This window comes from Pempheris klunzingeri, chromosome 17, assembly GCF_042242105.1.
Source record: "Pempheris klunzingeri isolate RE-2024b chromosome 17, fPemKlu1.hap1, whole genome shotgun sequence".
NCBI classification, from domain to species: domain Eukaryota; kingdom Metazoa; phylum Chordata; class Actinopteri; order Acropomatiformes; family Pempheridae; genus Pempheris; species Pempheris klunzingeri.
In genome coordinates, this window is record NC_092028.1 from 16,471,365 (window position 1) to 16,490,421 (window position 19,057).

At 42.2% G+C, this 19,057-nt stretch overlaps 2 protein-coding genes and 1 long non-coding RNA gene across 3 annotated transcripts in view; 1 reads left to right on the forward strand and 2 right to left on the reverse strand.

Annotated features, from left to right (window-relative positions):
* The window catches only part of cep112 (centrosomal protein 112), a 99,470-nt gene extending 95,496 nt beyond the window's left edge, over positions 1-3,974 (reverse strand). Inside the window, exons 1-3 of the mRNA XM_070848129.1 lie at positions 3,871-3,974; positions 3,515-3,705; positions 3,221-3,384 (exon numbers count right to left, since the gene is read on the reverse strand). Of these exons, the coding sequence (XP_070704230.1) occupies positions 3,221-3,384; positions 3,515-3,705; positions 3,871-3,970 (455 nt within the window). The 5' untranslated portion in view covers positions 3,971-3,974. The remainder of the gene's footprint in view (positions 1-3,220; positions 3,385-3,514; positions 3,706-3,870) is intronic.
* A 1,269-nt stretch (positions 3,975-5,243) lies between these two features.
* Positions 5,244-19,057, forward strand: part of prkcab (protein kinase C, alpha, b) — a 91,175-nt gene continuing 77,361 nt past the window's right edge. The window contains exons 1-2 of the mRNA XM_070847267.1: positions 5,244-5,410; positions 5,718-5,749. Of these exons, the coding sequence (XP_070703368.1) occupies positions 5,244-5,410; positions 5,718-5,749 (199 nt within the window). The remainder of the gene's footprint in view (positions 5,411-5,717; positions 5,750-19,057) is intronic.
* Positions 7,041-7,419, reverse strand: LOC139216200 (uncharacterized). Its single transcript, XR_011585563.1, has 3 exons — positions 7,370-7,419; positions 7,191-7,246; positions 7,041-7,119 (listed from the first exon to the last, which is right to left on the reverse strand). It is a non-coding gene; the product is annotated as an uncharacterized lncRNA (long non-coding RNA).

Consider the following 19,057-nt stretch of genomic DNA (forward strand, 5'->3'; position numbering starts at 1 on the left):
CGGTACTCAGCAGTCTGCTCCCCACAAAACCTCTCTATCCACACCCTCTGCTATAGAGGAGACGAAGGGCTGAGCCTTTGCCACACTGTCTCCAACCACTTCTATTGCAAACTAAAGCACCTGTTATGCAAACAGATACAGTTAATAATGTTGATGTAAAAATACCTCGCTGCTGTCTTGTAAAGCATTAAAATGCCGCTCCTCATTTATTTACTTTAACATATTTGGGAAAAAATAATAATAGTTATACAAAAATACTGCATTATTGTCCATTATCTCCACCCTCAAGGAGTGTGGAACACTTTCAGTATGCTGGCACTTTAAATGCACTTCATTCTGTCATTTGTCCAGTGTTAAGGCATGAACTCAAAACACAGAAATAAAACATGAACTGCTACTGAGACGTGGGCGAGAAAATACAAGTTAAAATGTGACAGATAACCACAGACAGGTCCTAATGACGATTTTCTAAGAATCGCATATTCTACCCCCTGACAGTACAATTTCAATTACATATGGCAGCAGAGGGCTTGTACTCTTTCTTACACAATGCCCTGGTGTATATTAAGCTCTCTTTACTACACTTAAAGTGCTCTCTTTTTATTATGCTAATAGGCATATCCAGGCTCTGGGCTCTGATTTGCCTTTCCTTGTTAATTGGACTGAAAACCCCTGAGCCACTACTAACATCACTTGGTCAAGCCCCTGAACTGTCTGAAGTCAGAAGAAATATCCCTGAGCAAACTAGCAAGCAAACTGATGACTGACAGAGTTCACACACGTGCGTGGCTATGTGTGTGTATGCACAAGTAGCACATGAGCTTTCAGTCAAGCAGTTTTCATTTCTAAAACCAAAATACATATTTTCATGTTTTTGGCATTTCAATGATGCTCATTCAAGAATAAAAATCAAACAATTTAAGAAACAAAGAAGAAGCTAATGAGCTGAGAAGCCTTACTCTGTGCTCTCCGTTCTCCTCTGAGGGGGTTAGACGTCAGGTTCAACAACTGGGAAAGTGTAAGGAGGAGAATAAGAGAAAGATCGGTAGAGAATACGAGAGGTTCCTCATCCTCTCACGCTGTTTTGAAGTGGATCTCTTTGAGAAGTCAGAATGGGCAGCTCATGCAGACTGATGCAAGAACTTGGCAACGTCTTTGGCTTTTCAGATAGTGCTGCTGAGCAAATATGATTGGCGATCAGTCACGAAAGCTGTGTGTATCCAGCTTCAGAGCCAAGTTCAATGTTTCAGTCTGATAAAAGAACATCAAATCAGAATGCTTGGATAAATATCTTATGCACTATACGTAGCATCTTGCATAACTCACTAAAACGTCTCATCTGTGAAGTTAAGTCACCAACTGGAAGAAGGGGAGAGCTGTCTTTTCAGTAAACTGTATTTGTGCAGGAATATGATACTAAAATGCCCATTTTTGACTGCCGTCTTAAAAATACGATGCATTTTTGATAAGCATCTGTGAGCTCTTCAAGGGGCAAGTGAGACTGTGTTATTCCTCCACTTAGGAAAGTTATATTGCCAACATACTGTATGTAGATATCATTTTAAGTTTTGCACAGACTTTACATGAGCTCATTTGTCCAGAGAAGATTAGCTTGATGCTAAAGATATGGAAGGTCTGGTGGATAAACATGCTCACTCAGTCAAAGCCCAAATCCACATTATTGGAACATTTGACAATTTAGTGGAAACAAAGTAGTTATACGCACATCACGCAGGTGTAAGACTAGCAGTAGACAGCAGGGCAAACAAGGAGAGTGGTACTATATCTTGCTCTACAAGACATGTTATTCACCTCATCAAATGTCCATGTGGTTTAGTGTATCTGGGGGAAAAAACCAAAGAGCACTAAAAACCAGAATAGCAGAACATAGGAGCAACATCCAGACCCAGGACCAACGTAACCTGGTGGCAGTGCATTTCAGGTACTGACTCAGATACATTGGCATCGAGCACATTAGAAGAAGAGAGGAGGGGGATTTAAACACCCTCTACTCAAATGTATGTATATGTATATAAAATGAGGGACGTACTTGGTAGTATGTCTGTTCTTTGAAGATATGGTCTCGATGTTTTGAAGCACGACTTTTTATTGTTTATTGTAGTCTTTCTTCACGCAGTTTATTCTATTTTATGAATGAATTAATTGTTACTGATGTTTTCTAAGATTATTATTCTGGGTTTTTACGCTGATTAAACATGCAATCATGTTGTGTGCCAGCCCATTGCAGGACGTAATGTATAAATAACATAACATTGACAATAATAACAGTAGCTTTATGCTCCAGAAAAAAAACAAAGTATGTAAATAAGATTGAAAAGTTAAGTAAATGTATGATTAATAATCGGTGAGGATGGATAATATAAAATCCATTTCAGACAACGGACATGTGTAATATGCAAATACTCTCAAAGAGAGATAAACTGGAGAATTACACTATAATTACAATGACTGGTCAGTCCAGTTGGTCAAGTAACTTTTACAGATCCATGTCACTGAATTAGTTTTCATTCATGGTAGCAGTTCACCAAAGCTGGGCAGCTTCTGACCTCCGTCCCACTCTGAGCAAGAGGAGGGTCGTGAAGGAGGGTCAGTTGCTGCACATTGACACATTCAGACAGACCCCTAACACAGATTTGATTTGTGATTGGACTTGTGTCACCGTGTTGGTCTGAAAGGGGTAAGTGACAGTAAATGTGGCGTAACCATTGGAGCCTAGCTGATGTGAGACGTCACAGAAAAATTATTCAAGGATTCCACATGTAACAACTCACAGCCAAGAAGAAGAAAATGAAGAGACATTAGACAAACCATGAGCAAAACTGACCAGTGTAAGAGTGAAGAAATGTTGTGTCCACAACAGTGTTTTGGTTTAAGGAATGCTTAATCGGTGTAAAGTACAGAAAATAACATGCCCGTCTATGTATGATATTGCAGATCAGTGTGCCAGATTTGTGATTTCCACTTTGCAGACCCTTGTACACAACCTGCCATCGTACCTTGAAATTAAGCTCCTAAGCACTGTTCATACACATCATACACCAGGGCATAATAACGATCAAATATATAAAGGGGAGACTGTGAGCGTGCTACCATGTTGTAGTTTAAGCCAGATGATTAATTGTCATTTCCATTTTTTGGTACATTTTTCAAAGGTAAAGCTATATATATTTAAATGAGGTAATACACAGTGGTAAAATACCTGTGATGAGTTGCAAAAGGTGTGGAGCTAGTTCTGTCCTTTAGCAGACCAACAGTCAAACTGGCATCGGCATGTCCACCCAGCTCTCCTGTCACCCAGTCGGGCAGACCTGCATTGCTGTGCTCCACAGACCGACCAGTCAGTGGCTCGTCAAAATAGATGGACTGCAAACGAAAAATCAAAAGACAAAAAGGAAATGAAAATGTGAAGATTTTTATTTGCTACATTAGAACTGGTTTAAAATCAAGTACTGTCACTAAGTGGCAATGCAGCAATAATCATGGTCATTCTTACCATGTAGGTAGGGAGTGTCTTGAGGCTGCCAGGCTCCGGTTTGCTGGAGAAAGGCCCCTCCAGGACCCCTCTTTTAAGCATGTGCAGGAGCAAACGGGCGTACATGTTGCGGTTCTTACAACCTATCAGACCAGATCCACATGTGGCAGGGTCACACAGCTTCTTTATCCATAAGGCACATCGCTGGCGCTCTGAGGGCAGCAAAAAAGGCAGGATACAGCTAATTAACTAAATTCATACATTATCTTGTCAGTTCATCTGTGGGAGTTGCTAATCAATCACAAATTGCTTTGCAGGGTATAAGAAAGGCACAAATGCTTAAACTTTGACTGAGATGAGATTAAATTAACTCTCACCTGTCTTGATGGGGTGTTTAAGGACATAAGGCTTCATGTCCAGAAGAAAATGGTCAAACTCAGTGTCCAGCTTGTCCCATGAGTCCTCATATTTACTCATGGTGTCCTGAGGGAGGGACGAATAAACAGATACAGCAGTTAATGAGAAGTTACTCTATTGGCGTTGCCTGTGTTAGCTAGCTACAAGGAGAGCATATAGCTGACTTGTCCGCTCGGGTTCAAAGCAGAGTGGAGATTTAGTTGTATGAGACAGGTGGGGTCACGTAGTGTCACGTAACGTTAGCATAACATAGCATGACAACAGCAGCAGTGATCACAGATTAGCTAACGTGACAACAGCGCAATTAAGGCATTAGCAAACGAGCTACGGCAGACCGTTAAAACGCCCGCGGGGTGTTATTGTTTCTCACAGACTTCCAGGAACAGACAAATGACACGCTAAGGGGGCAGACTGTTCATGAAAATGTAAAATAAGGACCAAAAATCGACTTACTTTGAGCGCTGATTCCGCCGCTCAAAGTGGTTCAAAACTTCCCACTTACGCCACTTCCGCTTCCGTCGGGACGCAGCGTCTCCCCGTTGCCATAGAAACTGCACATCTTTTCATTGGGGCTATTTTGCTTGTCGTTTGTTTTCAGGCGAGAAACTACATCTTTACTTCAAGCAGAGCAGAACAATATTTACCCAGTTTGTGCTTTGAAATCACCGTGAGCCTTTTCCATGCCTCAGTTTAAACTAATGAATTCAGCTCTCTGATCGAGGATCACTAAATGTTGTCAAACAAGGTGGGATATTTGAGAGTTGCCACACAGAAATGGAAAAACACTCCTCCGCTTTGATTCTTAGTTTGATCAAAACCTGCAATGCATTTTAAACCCACAAGATGACGCACAACTCCTTCTGTTTGCAGGATGGTCAGCCACTGATGCAGGGACGTGTCGCCTCGGTTCATTCATCATCAACACTCAAAATATTACTTTTTTTTTTTTTTTTGCATACAATACATAAAACAGCCAGACGTGGCACACACGTAAGGAACAAGAGTGGACGTGCCTTTAGGTGCCCCCCTAAAAAAAAAAAAGAAACAAAAACACACTTCTGATGAACTCTGCAGTGTCGTGTAACTGTGCGCCGAAAGTGAAGGTAAATATTCCCACAGCACGTGAAGGCAGACTTGAGCGACGTCACTTTGAATGAAAAAGAGGCGCTCAGCTGAGGTGCAGGCTCAGAGGAGGCGTGCGGAGCCACCGAGCACCATCAGCAGCACTTGTCAAGAGCTGTGAAGACACCAGGACCTCACACTAATCGGTCGGGACAACACCAAGTTTGTGGCTGTAGTTTTTTTTTTTTTCTTCTTCGTTTTCACCTTCATTATGGCTGACCATCTTCTACACTATAATGACTCTGCCGGGGTCGGGAACAGATTCGCCCGCAAAGGCGCTTTGCGGCAGAAAAACGTGCATGAAGTGAAAAACCACAAATTTACTGCGAGGTTTTTCAAGCAGCCGACGTTTTGCAGCCACTGCACAGACTTCATCTGGTAAGTACACAGCATCTCTATGATGGTAGATTGTTTTTATAGTTATGAAGCGTTACTCGTGTTAAGATCCAGCAGCCATTTGCAGTGTTGTGGGGCTTCAGTAAGTTTAATGGTCATTTAATAGCTGGGGTGTTAACAAGCTTGCAGATGTTGTTCCTCAAATTTGCGTCGTTCCCCCATTTCTGGTGCGTGCAGGCTTTTTGTAGATTAAATTTAAATACACAAGTAGGTCATGAAAACTAGTGAGTAGACTTGCATTGTTGCAGAATAAGGAATCCCCATTTGTAACACTTGTTTTCTGTTGCAGGGGATTTGGGAAACAAGGATTTCAATGCCAAGGTAAACCACTTGCATGTGTGTTTGTTCATGGCAGTGTCAGGTGTTTAGATACCAGTGTAGTCAAACATCTCCTGTAGATGAAAAGTTGAGTACTACCAAGTTTTATGAATGTCTTATTGGCCAAACTTTCACTTTAGCATTTGCAAGTAGGTTTTGTTGCACCATTAGCAGACACTCCAGATCTAAACTTACATTGAAGTGAACCCACACAGCAAACTATTCAAATTCAAGCTTTATTGGAGTTTCTTCAGGAGGGTACACCATTCTGCAAATAAGAAAGCACAAGTTACCATTTGCAGGATTGCAACTTTGAAATGCGAAGTGAAGCATTTACCTGTCAGACGTGCTAGTATCCATGTTGGTTACCACTTGGCCCTGCAAGACAAACCTTATTAGGGATAATTTCTGTAAAAGACTATACATTTCACATTTGTAGTGGTTATACCTTTGAGGGCTCTTTGCACCTTTAGGAGCAGCTGGACCCACACCCTTTGAGCTCACAGGCAGAGGGGAAAAGTCTGGCGTGTAGCTGGTGTAGCTGCTGATGTACCTGGTGCGCTTGAAGCCATTTCTTGACTGGATGATGTAGCTTGAAGGAGGTGGGGGTGGAGGGATTGGCTCACTCACTCGCTGGGGAACCTCATATGTTTGGGTGCCAACAACTGGCTCTTGTGGCTGCCAAAAGTACTCATCTTGTGGATAGTGCACCTCTCCAGCGAAGGAGGGGGCGCTCTCCATCCCAGACGCATAGACACTTTGGGGTTTGAAACCTGCAGCACTAGACATGTCGACATAACTCTGAGGAGGCTCAGTGTCATATTGAAAGAATTCCTCATAGACAATATGGGGAATGTTGTCGTATCCAGCTGCACTGGAGCTGGAGTCGGCCACACCATAACCAGCAGCAACTGGCTCAGGCTGCAAAGGCTCAAAGCTAGAAGACTGTACAGCCTGATGTGTGGAGGGTGGGGCAGGCTCATAGTAAGTGTTACCAGTGCTTTGAGAAGCAGGCGCGCTGTTTGTAGAGATGAGGCTATATGAGGCCGATTGAGGCTGGGCAGGGACTGGATGAAACTTTGCTTCGTTACTTAACTGGAAATTGGAGCTAGAAGGAAATGCAATTGATTCGTCAAAGTTTTCCAGCCCCCAATCTCTCGGCCCACCGTTAACCAGTCTCTCCTTCTCAGGAGCACTGGTTTTGTAGGGGAGTTGCTGTGGAGGGGAGACCCAATCTGGCTGTTCCGCAACTGAAGGTTTGTTGTAGTTTGAGGATACAGTCTCATCATTTGAATCCTGCCAGTCATCCAGCAGTTCGTCATCGCTGTCGTCACCTATGTTTTTAGTGTCGGTCACATGGCGATATCCAGACCCTGTCAGATTAATAGTTAACATGAGGCATAATTCTGAGGTCTATTGTGATAATTAAGGAGAAAGTTATTACCTTTTACAGCTGGTAAACCAGCGCTGCCATTAAACAGCAAAATAATGCAAGAAACCCTGAAAAACAGTGAAAATAAATATCAGATTAAAGTCTCATTCTTAAAAGTAATTAGAGCAGCAAAAAAAAAAAAAAAAAAAAAAAAAAAAAAAAAAAAAGCATACAACATGAATAAAAGTTACCACAAAGTCAGTCCAAGACCCATGGCTGTTAGATGAGAAGCAGCACCCCACACTCCCCAGAAGCTATGGCGTGAGACAAGCAATTCGCCAAGACTGTTAGAAATCCCCCACGTGCCTCTTTTATATCAGCACTCCAGGTCTAAACGAACTCCATTAGCAGCAGCTGCTCACAGAGCAACTAGGGGCCAAATAGTTATCAGGTGTGGCAGCTGGACAGCACCACCCATTGTTTGAGTGTGAGCGTCATCCGTGGAGGCACACTCAATGTGTGTTTATTCTGCCATATTTTCTGCTTTTGCTTATTGGAACAACACTGAACACCTTCTTTGAGCATTTTGCACATCTTAAGAGCTAAAAGGCAATAATAGAGTTTCACTTAATGCCTCCACATGCAGGCAGAGTGCCACATATGCCCTGAAACCAACACCCTGTTGCCACCGTCTGAGCCAGTGTAACATTTCCTTCTCGACATCCGATGCTATGGCAAAGGAAAGGTCGAGGAGTGAGGGAGTCACACATGACAATAAACCCATAATGCATCTGTCTTGCCCCCAGTTGGCTACAGTACATGCAAACAAGTGTCATTCCTCAGAGTGATGCTACAGTGAGGAGCTCTGCGGCTTTAATTAACTCTGTGCTGAAATTGCGCCCACACTATGTCCTACTGTACATCCATAGGGACGCCGGATTCAGAAGGTCACAGTTCTTCTTTTAGGTCATAGGAGATGGAAATATGGCTGGATGTCTTCTGCTCATGCTTACTTTGTGTTTTGCGAATCTCTGTGTCTTCTTGCACGTATAAAAGAGATTCAACATTGCGCAGAGATTAAAATTCATGCATCTTTTTCCTAAATGTCATCGTATCTCAGATTCCGCATTTTCAGATTAAATATATATGCACATGTGCAGGGGCAGAACTGTCCATTTGCAGCACTGTTAGGCAGTGGAGCTTGACCATGAATACATCATGGATGTGGGCTGAGATGCATGTTCTTGGAGGAGGACAGTGCTTTTTGTTACCGAGTGTGCATATGGAATGTGGAGCTGTTTTGAGAGCCATATAGTGAGATATTCCCCAGAGGCCTTGATGTACAGACGTCTCTCTTTTCTTCATTGTATGGACTCATAATGGCTTTTGCAAGTTTTGATATGGAGACTCAGGATAGTTGAGACTCTGATTGTAAGACAGAGTTCACATATTATTAGACTATATATCAAGACGCGTATTTCCTTCTGTCAATGCAGACCTCACTTTGTATTCATGCTGGAGAAGTGCTCCTCCGAGGCAGGAATCTCTGTCAAATACTTGAGCCTCTGTGACACCGTCATTGAGTCGTACTCAATGTGTGGGGCTAAAGGTGACGGTGTGTGGTGCTGCTCACCAGCAGAACTTTTAGGTTGCTAAAAAGTATTAAAAAGGCGGTAAAGCTTGGCTCCTGCGGTCATTCATCTTTATCCATTTCTCTGCGTGGCTCACATCACTTTAAGGTTTCTTAGGCGTGGGTAGATTAAGGGTTGTCTAGAGCTTCCTGCTGTGTATGGAAAAGCTGGCTGCTTTTTTTGTTTTGTGCTTTTTAACTCCCCTGTGATCACCCACCTCCACCACACAGCAGTGAGCAGTGGACTTCCGCTCAAAGCAGTGCCGTGACAGTGGAAGCATCCTTATTGCCAAAGGGTCTCTGTGTGGGTGGAGGAACAAGTCCCTGCTGTTCACAGGTTGGTGACTGGTCCAACTTTGTATTGTTCCAGGTAACAGAAGTGATGTCTGGCTCTCCCTGGTTAGAGATGTGGGACGCGTGTTAAACATTTACAGCTAAATGAATCACTTAATAACCAAGATCATACTCAATGCCCTTTTGTTCAGTGGCACCACACTTGCTGGCATTTCCTTGAATAACCAGGGGCTGTTGTACATTCACTCTAACCTACTTCACTTCTGGTCATCATAGGAATCTAAAATGTGACTCACCTCAATAAAACTAAAAAAAAAGTCTTATTTAAACTGTGCCGTACATTGTTTGGTGAATTTTAAAGAAGAGCTTTGTTCTTGTTGGCTGTGACGCACTCCACTGTGGAGAATTTGCACTAGCGATGCATCCTGTCATATGGACATGCTGAGTTACATCCTATACTCCCAATGCAGCAATGCACTCAACTTGGACGTCAGCACCCCTCCCTCTTCTCCCTCTCGCTGTGCGGCTTGTAGTTTTTTTTTTTTTTTCATTCCCACTCACTTTCATTGTGTGTTGGTGTTGTTTTTTTTTTAGTCATGACTCATAAATTTATTGTGTCAAAAAAAGAAACACTTGTAGCAGAATGTAAAACTTGAATTTAAACTATTCCAGTGAGCTAAGTCTGGTTATTATACTGCATGTTTAATTTGAAATATTATTTAAAGATTTAAAGCCAAATACAAAGCATTCAAACTTGAAGAAGTTTGACATAAACATTTTAAAATTAGATGTAAAAGATTGTTTAGTTTAGAATGAAATGAACTGTTTTTATTACTACACTAGAATAAAATTAAGAATGCGATTTGCAATCTTTCTTCCATCTTCATCAAACAGCAGCTTATTACTGTAGTATGGAAAATCCTCTAAACATTATTTCATTATTCATAATGGAACTATGAGGGGGGGACCTGACCACAAATCCAACTGTCTTGCTAGGAAATCCCGATTGGGATTTATGTATTCACCGAAATCAGCTGATGCGGATATAAATAATAGGCTGCTATGTCGAATTTAGGCTCAGCAGACAGACAGATGGAGAGGCATTCAGCATTTGCAGTTCCATTTGTCAAAATTGCAAGCGCCATTTTACTGCAGCTTTTGACTTGAGACAGTATGACACGCGAACAAAGGTTGAGTCAGATCAAAATATGACAAAAAATATGACAAAAGTGTTTTAATTAGTTAAATTCCAGGTCTGACTTAGTATTAATTATTAATTCCCACAGGAAAGCTACACCTGCTCAAATGTCACGGTGTTAAACAGTGTCGCCTGCCCTCTGAACTTTTCTCCAAACGTCAGATCATGTGGCTGAAACCAGTGCTGTGAGAGTGAGTGAGTGACTTTCGGCGTTAAATCGCGTGTCACCGTAGTAGGTGCTCTGCTCTCCCCCTTTCCCTCCCCTCCTCCCCAGCCTTTGAAATCGAGCGTCTATGGAAATGACTGTGCCATCTGGAGAGTCGAGAACTCATCGCGGGGAGGAGAGTCACCACGTCTGGACACGGGAGAGGCGAGAGATGGAGGGAGTAATAGAAGAATCAGAAGATGTAACAATGTAGAGCGTGTTTAAAGAAGCTGAGAAGGAGGCAAAGGTGAAGGCGCACGTACGAGACTGAATAAACACAGGAGGATTTGCAATTGCATGGGTGGAAGTGTGAGGATGCGAGATGATGAAGTCAAATAGGCCTTTTACACATTCTGGCTTCTTGCTGCAGAGTTTTGGCAACGATAAAGCAAACAGCGTGACTACACAGAGCAGACGAAAGAAAGCAGAGTGAAAACAGAGGTGGGTATTATGTCAAGGTGATGACCAGTTGTTAACAAGCCAAGTTTGCAATGACTCATAAATCTGAGAAGTTATCTGTCAGATTGTTGAAGTTTGTAACTGTATCTGGATCAGAGTGACTTAAACCTTCAGAGCAAGTTGTGAAGAGAACACTGACATCTCATCACCTTTTAAGGTACTTTAAGTTAGACGGTGAACTTTTGGTAAAACGCTCAGAGGAACAGTATCATTCATCTGGAGTCATGGCCATGTCCACCTGATAAATGTCCAGAAAGTCCAGTATTCACCCCGTTATTTACTTGTTTGTTTGACGGGCACAATGCACAGCTAATTAGCTACACTGCAGTGCATTTACAACTGCAGCTGTTGGGCAGTAAACAGACAAAAACACATTAGTTAAGAAACTGAACACTCAAGTAAAAAAACACAATTATAAAACAGTACTTTATAACAGCAACGCTTGAAACAACACCATCATAACAACAACTAGATTTTACAGCATTAAGTCACATCAAGTGTATTTATGCCTAACGGGAACATGATTGGTTTGATTTATGATAACCATCATCAACTCAGTAAAGCTGCAGCTCTCTCTTATGTAACTTGGCCCTGAGCTCTAAAAGTGTGTCACTCTTTTAGCTCTGTTTTTGGTCTCTACCAACTCCTTAGAGAGATATATGGATCTTTAGCGGCTAAATGCTCCACCATGTTCACCAGCTGGGCGCTGGATTATCGTTAGGGTAAGTGTTATCGGTGACAGTGAAGACAAACAGTTAAGTTGAGGGCAAAATAAGTAACCAATGAGCCTAAACATGCTATAAAGCTGCGTAAAGCCGAGAGGAGCAGCAGATTCGGGTGATAATTCTCTGTAGTTTCACCACTGCAAGCGACCCATTTCACTTATAGCCACTTTCTAGTCACTGAAATGTAAGTTCAACTGTCTTCTGTAATGTGACAAAGTTTAATTTGTTCAGATTGAACAGAATCTTAAAGTGAAATGGTTTATGGAATATGGAGCTGTGGGCCTCCACACAAACACTTCCCCCACCCATATTGTTAGATCAGCAGGAGGACGAGGAGGGAGAAATAAAACTGAAGCACAGCCACGCATCTGTCTAGTCTCCCCCAAACACTCTTGATTGGATACAATTGCAATTCCATGTACACATCCCTAAGTTTAACATGAGCAATCAGAAATGTTTTAGCGTTCATGCAAAAACCATTAAGATAATGATTTTTTTCACATATATGTTATATATATGGTACATACCAAGCAATGATGGAACATTTAACACAACAGTATAACACAGAACATTTATTGTGTGTTGACTATTTCAAAAACTATTTCATGTATTGATCCTCAAAAGAAACATTCTCCTGTGACTTCCCATGTAGAGATCCAGTATTTTGTTCTAATACATTTCAGAAGGGAAGATGTTTGCTGTCTGTTATTGCCGTGTATCATCTCCATGTTGTTTGTGGGTCAGCTCTTTGCTTCCATGGTGACAACTCCATAACTGTAACCAGCCTAGTTTGTTCGAAATATATTTGCATACCAAATGCAGCCAATTTGCCTCCTCTCATTTCCAACCCAGTGACTATTACTTCTCATCAAGTGATAATGATGAGATCTTTATCATGTGCACAGATGAGGGCGTTGGATGGAGGCTGCTCCACCGTTCTCCGGGACATTTGTCCCCCCCCCCCCCCCCCACCCGTGGGCAACATCATGTATGTGTCATTTAGCATGACGAGGGCTGACACATGCCTCCAACGAGACCATTAGGCTCAGTTCTAATGGCAGCGTAGGTGTAGAGCCAATCACGTCCTCCACTAAGCATGGAGCGGTGGATCTCATTAACCAATCAAGGAGCAGAAGTGTGGGGGTGTAGGTACATGAGAGAGAGAGCCGCTCAATCCTTGATGGGGAGCCCCAAACAATAAACATCTTACACAACGGCAGGCTGAGACACAGCGCCGCCGCTCTCAAGTGACGGCGCTGAGATCTTAAGTGTCCTCCTGCTCCACTCTGTGGTGCCTATTAAGGATGGATATGTTTCATTAAATCCAATTCATTAAAACTTCCTTTGATTATTTCACAAAACAGATCTAAGCCATTGCTTTCTTACAGATTTAAAAAAAGAAAAAATTATTTATATCCTGCTCAACATTGTGGGTGTCCTCTTCTCTTGCATACTTGACTATTTACCCTGCCACATTTGTAGGTAACAACACCAGTTACAGAATTAATTCAAAAGCGTATCTCATTATATTTTATTTAATCACTCATAAATGCCAAGTTACTTATTATAAGCTTTACTCGCTATTATACTCCTATTAAAAAAAATTGGTGCACTTGAATTTGAATCCAAAAACAACAGTGAAATGTTTAATCATACCATATTCTCAACAGACAAATCCTGTAATGTATTTTGAATTACAAGCAGCACAGTAAGAGCAAAACATCTGAGCGTTTTCACACTGAATATTTGACAAAACCTTAATATTTGACAAAAGCTGGGCAACTGAAATATCAAAAATACATTCCTACTAACTTGACTGACTGATGAGAATCTTGCAGCAATCCTTACAGTTTCATTTTAAACTTTATTTAAGTTGTCTCTTTAAATGTATTGAGCTCAGCATTGAGTCCTAGAAGTATCTGCCCAGGGCTCATTAAAATAGGCTTGTTTAATGTGGAGAAATCACTATAACATTCTTTAACATATCAGCGTTTTTAAACCCTGTCCCAGCTGAACGGCATTAATTACACCAAGAGTGGAGGCTTAGCTGGCCGGGATAATTATGTGTAATTCTGCCTCTGCTTGTCTCTGCTCCCCATTCAAAGTGTCCCTTTTTACTATTGAGTGTTGCCCCCTCCCTTTCTCTTCTCTCCCTTCCCTTTCTCTCCAGTCCTCAGTCGACACTACTGTAGCAACAAAGTGGGCCATTTCCATTCTGTTATCATGTTGACAGCTCTTCTTGGCAGTTTTGATGCGTGTTTTATGTTATCAGATCACATCCGCAGCCCCTTGGTTTAGTTCTGCGTGTCACGCCCCCGCAGCTAGTACCGGGTATTCAACCGATTAAAATTACACACAGTGTTTAGCGAGGACATAGTGTTTTCTATTAAGACCTCTGACAAATAGTGTGCCCTGTCAACAGATCTATTCTCAAAATTTACTATTTCATTGAATTTCCATTCAGATAATACCAAAGCTCTGTTCTGTCTTCTCCAAACATACAAACCACACGCATGATTTCCAGTATATACAGCATAGATTCAAGTCCATTTTCAATTTTTCGGCCCTGTCTGTGTGCTTCAAAGGCCACCAAGGTCGCACACTGTCAAGACGTATTGGCTGTCGCTCCTCTTTGTCTGCATTGGTGGCTTGTCAAATTGAATTGTTGTACCTTAACAGCCAGAGCACAAAAGGCTTTTTGATCTGTATGCTAGTTAGCACCCCTAAAGACAGAGCGACACAAGACCTTCCAATGTGTCAACATAAAGGGATTGCCACAGTCTGGGTGCTAGACAAAGAGCTCTCATTTAAAACTCACTCACTGTAAAGAGGGGATGAGGGGGAGGCGAGAGGATTGGGAGCGAGAAGGAATGGATGACGGTGTTGGGAAATAGAGAGGGCTGGAGATGGTTTACAGTCTTGGATTCAGAGGAAGCAGCTTGTGCTACATGCTGCCCAGTGCTCTAACACAAACCAGTGGCCCCTCAAAATTTTGTAAGTGTAGACACAATTTTTGATAATGGCTGTGAGGAATATTTTGCATTTCCTGTGACAGCTTCACAGTAAAAGCCACAGGAGCAACTGGATATGGAGGAGAGGAGAGGGCAAGGAAACACATTGGCTGATATCAATGTGATCAAACTAAAAACAGGAATTATGTACACGCCTCATTTCCTTTGACTCCATTGTGGATAAACAAACAATGGCGGAGTCCGCCACTAAGCCATGACTATAGATATTTTCAAAAATTAAACTAGTTCTCATGAAAATCTTAAGGATTCATAACACATAACAACAAAATAACATTTATTATGCTATTAGGCCAAGCGCTATCTGACTGAATGCATGGACTGAATGTTATTTTGTCGTGTTTGTGCTGTTAAAAGGAGATGTAAGAGTTTAAAGGGGCCGTCTGTGTCAACTGGACGAAAAGTCACCAATAGTTCATGTAACAGAGAAGAATATGAATCGGCAAAGATTTTTTACAGTACGTTTATATTGCCATTCACAAATTCACAAAATACGGTCAAGATACTGCCTACTTTTTTTAGGCCCACACAACACGCACATACCTCCCAAAAATTCCCAGAAATCCAGGTGCCTCTCGCACACCAAGTCTGCCCTGTGTCGTCTCTTACTAAATCATTTCACTTAACAGCATAAGTTCTTCATATCTCTTTCCTCATCTTCAACAGCTACTGTAAACCCTTGTCAGACATGCCAGCGTGGTGTGCCAAGGTTACCATGGTAACAGTGCTTGGCCCAATGTAGTGTGCCAAATCTCTGCCAACTACCCTAGGCAAGCACCTCCCTTCATAAAAAAAAATAAATAAAAATAAAATCATAACACAAAACAACCCCTTGTTTCCAAATATTCCTTAAATGATGATTCAACACGGGAGCTTGGCATCCCCTCCTCAGCTTCCATTATACAGATAAAATGGGCCTCCGTAGCTGTGACAGGACATTTGTGAGCCTTTCTGGGTGGAGCGTTTGTGATCTTATGAGGCAGTATAAATCAAACTATGAAGAAAATGATGGAATCCCAGACCGGAAGCACTTGGCGATCACGCCCCGCAGCACAGAAACAGGGTGGAGACCATTTCATAGCCAATTCACGACAGACTCTGCCCCCATTCTCAGTGCAGCAGTGACCGCCACAAGTGCAATATTTTCTTTTTAACAGACTGTCTCAGCAGATCATGTCACAATGTTTTGCTTACATAACACAATGTCATCTGGTGACATTAAAAAGGGGTCTTTTTGGAGGCTCTGCGACATTACTCAGCTGAGTGTGGGTAGTTAATTGTCAGGGAGCCGCCTGTGTGTTTTTGCTGAGACACAATGCAGTGTAATAAGATGACACATGCTGTTCCCTCATAATCTCTGTTTTAACAAACAAAGGCAAAAGAGCAGTCTGAGAGGGCTTGGAGGGAGAAAGTGGTGAAGATACTAGAAGGATGTGTGCGACGCCATCCTCAAAAAAAAAAAAAAGTATGTGTGGCTGCGTTTGTTTGTGCTCTGTGCCTAAACAACAATAGAGAGTGACAGGTGCAGTCACAGCGCTGTGATTTAATCTTTGTGGTTTCCAAAAATGGCACCAAGAGGAGAGACAGAAGAGATTTCTGACAAGATGCAATAAACGACCGGCTCCGAGTGTTGCCACTGATAACTTTCCACCACACTGTTCTGCGTCTGTTACAAAATGACTTCCTCCTCCCAGTATATCGCTTCAGATGTGTTGTATTTTTTTGGATAGGCTCATGCTCATGCCCAACAATATGGCTTTGCATTCATTTTAGATTATTTGACCCATGTACAGACTGACACAGTGTGAGCTTCTAGTGGAAGGTGTGTGACGAGGCTTTCAAAGGAGAAGCTTGTGCTTTTTCCTCGGCAGTGCTTTAAGGGGTGAAAGAAGACTTGACGTTGAACTTTCATCCATAATAGATTGTGCACCAATGATTTATATAAAAGACACTTTCTGCACATCACAGAAGACCTACATTCCAGCGGCAGACATTTAACCCTATTATTGGCCTATGCCTCTACCTAAACCATCTGTTGCCATGACAACTATAATATGTTTAGTGTTACTTAGTTCCTGTTGCAGAAGTCAAGGTGAATGGATCAATAAAGTGTGTATTTGCGTGTGCAACCCTCAGCTGTCTATCCTGGGTGGGGGAGAGTCTCCCCGGGGGGATTTAAAGGAGGAGTTCTCACCTCTACTGTACGTGTCTCACCACTCCAGCTGTGCTTAATGAATTCTGTGGCGATTATTACACCCATTGCTATTTTGGGAACGGTTTAAGTCAGAGATATCAGTCTTGACCCACATATGGTGAGCACAATGTGCACTCAGGAGGATTTCGAGCTCGCTAGGTGTGTGTCTTATGGCGTGTGTGAGAGGCTGGAGTGTCAGGTGAAGTGTCCTCAGGTATGGCGCTTGAGGGCTTGAGGTCTGAAGACAAAGAGCAAAAGATAAGATGGGAGTCTGGTTTTCATTTGGTACTCCTCTCCAGGATGCCATATGCATACTCGCCCTTTTTTACTAAAGATTATGATAATCTGTGTTGTTGATCTTGGGAAGAGTCGTAGTGGAATGAAAACCATTAACCATAATCTAAAGTCATTATGCCTACTTTTCAGCACTGAGCAGACTTTATTTAAGCAAGAACCATTGTACATCTGTTATTTACAAACCTCTGCAGTAATCACTTTGTTAATGATGTGACGCTTGTTGCCGTTGCACTGTGCCTCACCAGGCTACTCAGCTTTTATGGCTGCAACTAATTATTCTTTTAATTGCTGATTAATCTGCCTCTTATTTCTCGGTTAATCAATTAATTGTTTCGTCCATAACATGTCCAAATTGTCCTGTCATCATTTCTGAAGATCCAAAGATATTCTATTTACTGTTAGATATGACACATCTTTTTTTTCCCCACTTCTTATTTTCCTCTTGTAGTTATTTTAAGTCATGGATGATAAAGATGTCAGCTAAATACTCAATCTGTGCTGTAAAAAGTAAAATCACACTGGTAAGAAAGAGACGGGGAAAATAAAAGGTAACTAAAAGATGCGCAATAGAGGAAAAGCAGGGAGTGTCTGGCTAAGATGGACACAAGGGACTTTCCCAGCCTCACAGTAATATTTTTGCTATTTCTGTGCAAGGACAAAGATGCAGGGAGACAGGGCGGCAGGGAGAGTGAGGGAGAGGCAGAGGGTTAGAGAATGCGTGTGCCAGTTTTCTGAAGCGTGTGTTCCTTCTTCCTGCTCCTGTGGTGCTCTCTGTGTGTGTGTGTGTGTGTGTGTGTGTGTGTGTGTGTGTGTGTGTGTGTGTGTGTGTGTGTGTGTGTGTGACTGTGTGTGTGTGTGACTGTGTGTGTGTGTGACTGTGTGTGTGTGTGTGTGTGTGTTGTGCAGTTTGAGGGTCACCCAGTAAGAGACTGCAGCCCAGCTCTTAGTCATCCTCACACCTCACTCCCTTTTTACCTGACCGTCCATCTGTCTACATATTTACCACCAGAAACAGATCCCTGCTGTAAACAAATTAAAATATGCAAATGTCTACCTATACGTAAGGTTACACACTGAGCGGATAGCGTTTGGACATTTTAATGAATGGCCTACAAAGGCAGAAAGCAGGAAGCAGGGAAAACACATCTACAAACACAGTGTGTTCTTCTTCAGCTATCCGTGTAATTCATCTTGAATTGAGATGCATCTAAATGTGCGATTAAAGCATCGCTTAACTAAATGAAACCATTACAATTCCAGGAGATTCAGAGACTCCAGACATCAGTTAGTGCATCTCTGCTAAGCTTTGGCTAGTTTCCTTTAAGGGGGACTAGTTTATCTGGTGCTACATTTCTCTCTATTAGGATTTAATCAAATATGGAGGTACTGTGTTTGGGCTTTGTACGCCAGTGTAGAATGCTTTACGAGTGTTGATGTCATGGAAAACTGCAAGCTGATGATGACCTATGATAATAACTAAGACTCTCTGCTGTTAATATGTCCAAAAAAGACTCTAGGCAGACATTAAAGGGAATAAAACCCACCAACATTAAAGTACTCTCTCACATACACAATAGCTATTTATGACATCAGATATTTCTGTTAATGTGCAGGAAGCTGCTTTAAAGACGAATCGCTGGTTAGCATGAACTCTCTTTCACACACTGATAAAAGCTTAATGGAGGACTTATTGCTGACGCTGCTACTTTTCTGAACACGTCAACGCGTGCACACTCCGTTTATTGGCTGTTTCTCTCAACATGCGCGCACACACACACACACACACGCAAATTCAGATGTGCTCCATCTGCAGTAGTCTCACCTCGTGCTCTCATGTGGGGGGAGGAGAGGGGAGGGGAGGAGAGGGGAGGGGAGGAGAGGAGAGGGGGACAGGAGACGGAGGCTGTC